This window comes from Coffea arabica, chromosome 2c (assembly GCF_036785885.1).
Source record: "Coffea arabica cultivar ET-39 chromosome 2c, Coffea Arabica ET-39 HiFi, whole genome shotgun sequence".
NCBI lineage: Eukaryota > Viridiplantae > Streptophyta > Magnoliopsida > Gentianales > Rubiaceae > Coffea > Coffea arabica.
This window is the reverse complement of record NC_092312.1, coordinates 26,425,521-26,434,625: the sequence shown is the minus strand read 5'-3', so window position 1 is coordinate 26,434,625 and position 9,105 is coordinate 26,425,521. Positions and strand designations below refer to the sequence as shown.

Genomic DNA, 9,105 nt, shown 5'->3' with positions numbered 1-9,105 from the left:
TTTGATTGCATGTCCGGATTCTAACTATTTAAAAATAATGTCTTGATTGTGATATTACTGCTTTATTTTCAAACCTTTCTTCTAAAATTCAAAATTTAAATTTAAATCTAGCACGAAACATAGATAAACATGTGGATAATATTGAGAAAGAGATGAAACAACTTTGACTTCTGTAAGATAATAAAGAATTTGGACGTCCAAAAATTTTTTCTTGTTTTTGCCTTTCAGTAAGTGGGAGGTTTTGAATCCGATGCCTTCTACTTATAATTCTTTCTATCTTAATTACCATCCAAAAAATAAGAAGTATGACACTTTTAGTTAGACTGAAAAAGTGTTTTGTAAGAATGTTTATGACACTTTCAATTAGACGAAAAAAGTGTTTTTGTAAGGATGCTATCTTTATTAGGGGTTTTGATCTCTCTTGGCGTTGGATGTGTCCAATAGTACCATCTTGCATATACTTCTCAAATTGGCTAATATACAGTAATATGCCTTTTCAAAACTTTTGAGATTGTCAACGGACTTGTACACGAAATTGGGTATTGATATCTCATGGAGAAAACTTAAAGAAAGTCCAGAATGCTCTTTTTTTTTTTTTTCGTGATGGCTAAAAAACCTGGACACAGTTTCAAGAAAGACACTAACTTGCACTGTCTGATGCATAATTTTTAAGAAAGAAACTAACACAGTTTTTTAGTAAGGAAGTAGGATATAAAAAGCGAGTATATAAAGGAGAATTTGAAACCAACAACTCTACGATCTTAACACTAGACAAATGCCTCGTTAATAAGCCCTATTTGTTGAACAAAGCAGAACTTTCTTTAAAAATGTGAGAATAAGAATTTGATTCTACTTCCCTTCATCCATTGAATTTTTGTTTTAAGTCTATCTTCACTAATGTAATTTCTCCAAATTCTTTATTTTCATCATTTCATCCATTTTTTCTCAAATCTCAAAACTCTCCGCTTTCTCCTTCTACAATCCACTTCGAGTCTCCTTTCTCTATCTTCTTATCTCTGCTACTTGTGCTTAATTTCCTCTATTTTATCTATGCCCTCACACTCACTCAATCGAAGCCAAATTGCTAGCAACTCTGATTATTGTCATCATCATCGTGGTCATTAGAAAGCTAAGTAGTCATTATTTTGATCCACTCCTCTTATCAGTTTCTTCTAGTTTTGTAAGCTCGGCAGTCAATTCTTCAGTTTTGTAAGTTTGAGCATTGGAAAGGTCGCATCTAACTTGAATTTGTGCTCCGGGAATGACTGTCTTTCAGGATCCTCCACAAGTATTACGAACACTTTTGGGCCGTGATGTCTGTGGCGTGGCAATACCTCGTCTAGTTAATATGTAATGGGCTTAAGCCCTCCTTTGTACCGAAAAAAAAAAAAAAAAAAACTTGAATTTGTGCTAAACTCTATCTTGGAATTTGATCATTTCTTTCTATGATTTTGATGAAATAGGCAACCTTGTAAAAGAAATGTGAGAAATTGCTCTCCTCGCCCTACTATTTCTTCTTGTAAAAGAAGCTTAATGCAGTTAGGTACGAGCCTATTGTTTGAAGTTGAATGAATAAAAAAAAATGTGTTTTTTTTCTTTGAAGAAATGTGAGAAAGAAGATCCTGTTTGGCTTCTCTTCACCAACTAAATATTCTTTTCAACAAGGAAGTTCCGTAGATTTGATTCTAGTTCTACTATCTATACTAAAATGATACTAAGCAATTAGGTGTCCTTTCCCTGTTAGGATGGTCGATCAAGGCAATAGTTGTATTCACTGAAACAAAATCCTCCTCCTTCTCTCTAGAGCAAACCCTCCCATTGCACTAAGACCAGCTTCCTCTTCTCGCTTTCTTTTTTCTTTTGTGTGTAATAAAATCTCTCGTAAGGTGTCCTAACTCACGACTTAAAATTAGCAAAATGAACGGATGTCTTTACTCTCTAACTCTAGTACCTATGTCCTACATTCGACATCACATTAGTTAAATCAATGCATGCCATCATTTACAAGAACCAACCCAAGGCTACTTCTGCTTTTGCAAATCCAGTCAAAATAACACAAAAACTAAAATAAACTAGAATCAGCAGCTCCCATTCGGTAACTCACTCCAAGTTTAGCACCAACTTTCCCCCCATTGCGTGTCCACTCTTTATTCCATCAAAAGATAGAATCAACAGCATAGCCAACAGTAGATTATTTCTTTTTGCAATTGTTTCTTCCATTTGATTCACCCTTTAGCAAACCCTATATAAAGATCATTCCCCTTGTGCAAATTGGTTCATCAAGCCATTCAAAATATTTGCATTTATCAGTTCTCTACAAACATAATCACATTCTTCAACATTAGCAAAGTAAAGCCATAATTTAATTTGAGTTAAAATAGTAACAAAATAAGGAATTTTTTTACTAGCCATCACGGACAATCATAGAATTTTCTCCCAGGATTATCGTCTTGCCAATTTTGGTCTCAATCCACAACTGCAAAGACGATGGCTACTCTTGGATTACACTGATGATTCCGAGCTCCTGGATCTCATTTTATGGAAATACGCATGGAAGAGGAAGATTGTTGCTTGATCAAATTGAGTAGGCTTTCATTTCTTTACAATTTCTTAGTAGGATGTGATTTTGAAGAGAGGGTTTAGTCCTGAAAATTTTTCTCGGGAAACTGTAGAAGGGAGAATGAAGAATGCTTTTTAGTTTTGCTGAATTTAAGTCACACAGTAAATTACTTAATGGGCTCATGCTTATCACATGCCCAAATTCCATTAAAATTGATAATGTCCCATTTAAAGTTGAAATTGATCAAACATTGATAGTTCAGATATCAAACATGTTATGCCAAAATGTTTAAAGGCGAAATGTATCTATGACAAAAAGTCGGGGGCTGAAAACTGGCACTTTCCCTTAGAAAAAATGGCTCTGATTTAATTCTCAAATTCTATACTTTTCCCTTGCTCCTACAATGCGCGGAGTCTCCTTTGGTCGAGGCAAGAAGAGGAAAATTCTTTACCCCTATGGGCTTTGGCAACCCACTGAGTATAGAAACGTTGTTTGAACGAACGTATACAACGCAATTGATCAAGGTACAATGCTATCGCTTCCTCAATTCGGTAACACGATGACGCATTAGATTAGTAAGTATCTTTAGTTAAACGCCATGAACATTCAAATCATGAACGAGGCTATGATAACGCCTTTAAGAAGATTACAACAGAGAATTTTCATGATCCAATTCACATTTCAATATTTTCCTACCAAATAAGTTCCAAGGTTAACAAAGTAAAACTAGCTTAAACCTTTCCATCAATCTGCTGCTTAAAAGTCATAAAGCAGATTCCCTCTGGTGGTGTGGAGAAGCGAATGATGATTAAATTCAGCTTGAAAACGAAAGTGATTTATGCACCATCTGGCTGGACAAAAGGATTTGCAATCTCGTCTGTGCCATCAGTAGGTGATACAAGCATCACTGCAGTACCCCTACATATCTGCATTGAAACAAAAGCAGAACGACTAGTAAGGAACGAAATATAAAACCTAAATGTCTATTGCTGTGTTGACAGAACAGATGGGGGAAGTTCATCTGAATTCAGCAAATATAATAAATCAAAACAATCCCTCAAATATTACGAGCTAAAACTTCAGATAGCATGGAAAGGGACATGGAGGAAGGAGGAGGAAAAGAATACAGAATGAGTATTTTAAAGATTGAAGGAATACTGTTTACAGGTCAAAACTAACTGTACTCGAAAGACTAGTTTTTCCTACACCATGGCAATAAACTAGGAATTGAAACACAACATACTGGATCACTTGTATACTTTCAATCTCCATACAAAGTGTGAAGACACAAAACAGAACTCCGCGGTAGTAGATGCACAACTGATGTTAATTCACAGAACTAAGTGCTGATTTTATAATGATTTCCATTTTCTACTTGCATTTACATATACGGACATATTTAAGACGTAGCTATGCTTCTGATCCATGAGACACATCTTGGCAACAAATTAAAGTAAGTATAAATTAGAAAAACATACTATCAAGCCAAGACGTCGCGTATGATCAGTAGTCTTGAGGGGATCATCTGGATCTGCAAAATAAAGGTTCCAATATATTCTTCACACACAGTTACATGATAATAGGCATGAAAAGAATAAAATTACAAGAGTTCAGTGTTAAGGTCATGACATATTTGGAATCAGATGGCCCATAGTCATTTAAACTTATTATGGCATTGCACCCACTAAAGCACCCAAAAAAATAGTAATCAAGAAATAATGCAGGCAGTGGTCCAGCTTTTGAAAGCACATACATAATCTCAGAGGATAATTTGCTCCAAAATGAATGTGATGAACAGAAGAGAAAAGACAATAAGTTCTGTAATAATTCTCTCCAGAGAGAAAAATACTCAAACCCCTGTATATCCTTGAAGGTAAAAGCATAATTCATACAAAATGAAAAACTATCGCTAGAAGAACAAGCAACTGGAGGTAATACTGATCTCAAATTAGTTGGCTGTTGGCAAAACTAACTGCAAGTCAATCATTAAGATGTCATTGATGAAATTTTAGGACGCCATTTGCCACAGATCTAGAGATAATCTGAGTACAAACCCAGAAAAAATAACTTGCATTTTCATGACTCCCATGTATAACAAGTAATTCTTCAAATCCACTACTATTATCAACCTGCCTTAGAAGATTGACACAGAAAAAGTTACAGGAAACAGAGAGTCTCAGCACAAAAGTTCGACTAGAAAGGGGAGTCGTCCAGGATTAATTGAGGAGCAATACAGCATTTTAGCACATGAATATAGGGAAATCCAGAGTCTACACGACTTCATACCAGGAAGTATACCTTAGCTTGAAATAAACTTCAAAACACAGTTATCAGGATGGAAGGAAGAACAGCAGACGTGTTTGGGTATACACAATTTTCTGGAAGTATCAATGAAAATTGGTTTAAACATTGGAAACTGGGACCAACTGGATGCATTCACTCACTCACAATTTTCATTCAATCAAATGCACCAAAAGCCATAACAACACTTTCTTTCTTTCTTTCTTTCTTTTTTTTGGTTTTGTTATTTGGGATGACAACATAATTTATGTTCTTTTTTCATTTATCTTTCTCATGAAAAGATGCTTTTCTTACTTTGTCTCATAATGACAATAAGACTGTGCTGCAAGGTTGAATATCATAGACCATCAAGTTTGATCTTTCACCAAAAAAAAAAAAAGGAAATAGATAATTGAATTCTCCATGGTGATGATGCTTATACACAAGTGCCCAAATAAGCATTGGGAAATATATGTAATGAAATAGGAAAAACAGGACAACATAAAAGAACTAAGCCAAGACACTGGAATTTATGAAAACCAACAGATTGTCTAATAGGTTCGACAAAGAACAACCAGCATGCTCTTGGCAGTCTTCAGGCTTAAGCACAGTGTGTAACTAAATAAACAGAATAAATTTTCCAAATAGTCGACTCCACGAGTACAAGAAATACAGCCATGGAAGAACTGATATGCTTCTATGTAAAAGAACATCAAACAAAGTCATTGCAACAGAAGATTACCTCTGAGAAATTCTATGGCCTCATCCAGGACAAGATTTAGCAATTGATCATACCCTTTTAGTGTTCCAGTCACTGTAACATAAGAACCAATTAACAATTTCCTACTTAAAGCAGGAGAAGCTTTGCAATGGAAACAAAAGGTTTTGCCTCTGAATGTGCAGCTATTGATCTTACATTAAGAAAAGTGAAAACTACAATAGTCAAGTTTGCAAGTTAACACCCTGTTTGGATCAAGGGATGAGAGGGAAAGGAAGCAAATCAAGTAGGTTACGCAAACTCAATGGTTTAACAACATCTTATGATTTTACCTTTGTCTTTTAGTCTAAATCTGAAAACTAAAATAAACTCCTACTGTCACTTGGGTTACTTCCTTCAAAAAGAGAGCCATGGATCTGTAACACCTCCACTATTACTTCCCCTCTATTTCCTTATGGAAAACTTCACCTCCTCTTCTGTGTCTAACTTATCCTTCACCCTTTCCATCTCTCCCCCCATCCTCTGCCTTCTCTATGGTAAATGGAGCAGCAATGAAATAATGAAAAAGAAAAACATGGAGCAGTCCCCAGTCTATGCTACTAAGCAGCCACTTTCTCCAAACACCATTCAGTGCACAAAATCTGCATGCTGCCAAGACTACTCTTCCCTGTCCTTCTGATTCCCCCTCTTTGATCCCCCTCCTCTATTCTTCCAGTTTGCCACCTCCCCTCTATCTGGTGTCCTGTCTAACTCTCCCTCTATTCCTTCACGTCTACATTCCTCACCACTACCTAATTCCCTGCTTGTTCTCCAGCCTGGTCAGTGATTGTGGTATACAAAGCTGGGAGTGAGACAATACAAAATTAAAAAGGTCCCATCTGATGCTTTTAAGCCATGTTGAACAAGTAACATAGGGAGCTATAACTGTCATCATGATAAAAACAACAAGTAACACTCCTAAATCCTCCAAGATAACAAGCATAAAAGCCAAAGAAATTCCTAAAGATGACCAATAGCTTTCACAAGACCCTTATGAAGCCATGGCATTTCTCTGTAGATTGGTGGAAAACTCAATGGATCAATTTTGCTAGCCTTGAAAACATAACTGAATAATACCAATTGACAAGAATGCCTATTATTTACATTGCTTTCACAGGGTATAGGCCTTGAAATTACTACTTGTTTTACAGTATCAAGTAATGTGAGCATAAAGTTTACCCTGTCTTCCGCCAGTAAGCTTCACTTGTACTCCCTTATCAACAAACTTCGCCAAATCCAGAACCGTTTCTTTTCTTCCAGACTGAAACAAAAGACTAGTAATTCAAGAAATAGGAAAAAAAAAATCACTCTTTCTAATAAAGCTATGTTTAACATGAACAATTCTTATTCCGGCCCTCAACTGTGCCAACTCACTTTATCTCACTTTCCAACTCCCAACTCAAAAGATCATATTTAACTCTATAAATCTCTACTTCTAATACTAAAAACAGTTAATTTGATCAAGTAAATACGATGGCAAACATATTAACAAGAGATCAAGAGAGAAATGTACCATGTTTTCAGAGCTGATATGACTCTACACTGCAGGCTTAAATTGGCTTAGAGATACCAATTGTACTGCAAAAATTAAAGACAAAAAATTTTACAACAGTTTTACCTAAACCCAAATGTTAAACCCTAATCTGGAAAAAATGTTCAACAAAAAAAGTAAATACAGAAAAGAGGAGGTTTTAGTATTACCTTCCAATGGTAGTCACTGGCGTCAAGAGGAGACTGGCCAGAATTTTAACCGGTTGCCGGAGGTGAAAAAGAAAATTGGAACAGAAGGAAGTGAAGAGGTTCAGGAAGGTGTGAAGATTGTTGGACTAGAAAACGATAAATAGCGTGACCAAGGGCGGAATTTGGAGGGGAAAGTATTTTAGTAAATAATATTGCATTCAACCCCCTCGATCTAATTTTGATTCAACATTGGCCTCACCTAACTTTCAATTTTATTTTTTTTTATAAATACTTTCAAGTTTGTGTGCCCCCTGGTTTGTGGTAGCTGGTAAGTTGGGCTAGTAATGTGAGATCCCATACCCTTATGCTTGTTGAAACCCCTTCACGTAGAGCATGGGTATTTTGGGTAAAGACTCTTTTCAGGTTACCTGTGATCCAGTGGTCACTGCCCAGCCTTCTAAGACTTGGTGGTGTTGGAAGTAGGGGTGAGCATTCAGTGCAAATGCGGTAAATCGGTGCACTGAATTCGGTTTTTTCGGTTATTGCACCTATAGAAATCTAAACCGTTTTCAATTTCGAATTGGGCATTACCGAATTCATGCGGTACCCGATTTCAAATTCGAAAACGGTAATGAATTCGGTCTAACCGAATTCATCTATTATGTAAAAAAAACCCCTGAAGCAAATTAAGAGAATATATAAAACCAATCTTTATAGTTCAGCAACTACCAACCCCCGCAAGCCATGAGAAAGCTACAAATATTAGACTGAAAATATGTAAAGAAGCTAGACATATGTAGGCCTTCTACTGGTTTGTAGTTATAAAAGCTAAATTGCTCTCTTCGATATGTTCTAGACTTGCTCCAATGCTTTCCATTACTTATTCAGGAGCTGATTACTTTTATTGAGCTTATTAAGGTGGCCTTTCTGCTTATTTATACATAGATGTTTCTTCTTTTACACATTGCAGAAAATTCATATCCAGAATCCTAGGTACAACTTCTGGAGCCGTACTTTCACTAGATGTGCACCAGAGATTGAGAATCTCCACAGACAAGGAGGTAAAATTTTCATTTTAGCAAGTTTTTTCCTTTTTAATTTTTCTAACAGATAAAAGGTGGAATTTTTCCCCAAGGCCTTAACTTTTAAAGGCTGCACAACTGGAGAGAGCTTTCTTGTGTATAAAATACAAAGCTTATGTTATATCACACCTAATCTAAACTACTACAACAGTTAGAGTTTGCTATTGGAAGCTCAGATTTCGTCCCCTTATCAATTCAGGATAACAAATTTCCTAGTCGATCTTGGCCCATTTTAATGCCAGAGACACAGAGCCAAAAACAGAGGAGCACTTACCTAAGCGAACCAGAGATGAGCAGGGATGAACCAGCGATGAACCAGTGAGATATTGGTGCTTCGTCTTCGACACTCGGCAGCGATGAACCAGCACGACAGGACACAGCCGACAGGAGACGTAGAGCGCGGCGGACTGGCGGAGGCCGGAGAGGCGGAGAGCAGCTTCGATTTGGGACTTGGGACTTGGGACTTGGGAGTGTTAGTGCTGTGAAAGCCCTAGGTGACGGCAGTCACGGCACTATGCAATATTGCAAAGGGCAAATTATCCAATTGACCCTTTAACTCTTTGTCTAAGTAAAATTAAGCCCCTCATCTATTTTTTGCTGACTTTAAGCCCTCGAACTTGTAAAATGGGGAACCCGTGGCCCTTTCAGCCAGTTTCTCCGGTTTTGCAACTGGAGAACCAATTCACACGAATGCCAGTGTGATTCTTTCAAGGGCATTTTTGTCCTCATATTCTAAGCAAAAAGGG

At 36.8% G+C, this 9,105-nt stretch overlaps 1 protein-coding gene across 2 annotated transcripts; it reads right to left on the bottom strand.

Annotated features, from left to right (window-relative positions):
- Window positions 1-3,165: 3,165 nt before the first annotated feature.
- Window positions 3,166-8,842, bottom strand: LOC113727066 (sm-like protein LSM7). Of its 2 annotated transcripts, XM_027251041.2 has the most exons (7): window positions 8,634-8,774; window positions 7,299-7,331; window positions 7,111-7,175; window positions 6,777-6,858; window positions 5,583-5,654; window positions 4,039-4,091; window positions 3,166-3,486 (listed from the first exon to the last, which is right to left on the bottom strand). In XM_027251041.2, exons 3-7 carry the CDS (start codon window positions 7,111-7,113, stop codon window positions 3,397-3,399), a joined length of 300 nt encoding a protein of 99 aa, XP_027106842.1. In that variant the 5' UTR covers window positions 7,114-7,175; window positions 7,299-7,331; window positions 8,634-8,774; the 3' UTR covers window positions 3,166-3,396. The 2 variants fall into 2 exon arrangements, with proteins under 2 accessions (XP_027106842.1, XP_027106841.1); XM_027251040.2 differs by lacking the exon at window positions 7,299-7,331 and having other exon boundaries at window positions 8,634-8,842.
- Window positions 8,843-9,105: the final 263 nt, after the last annotated feature.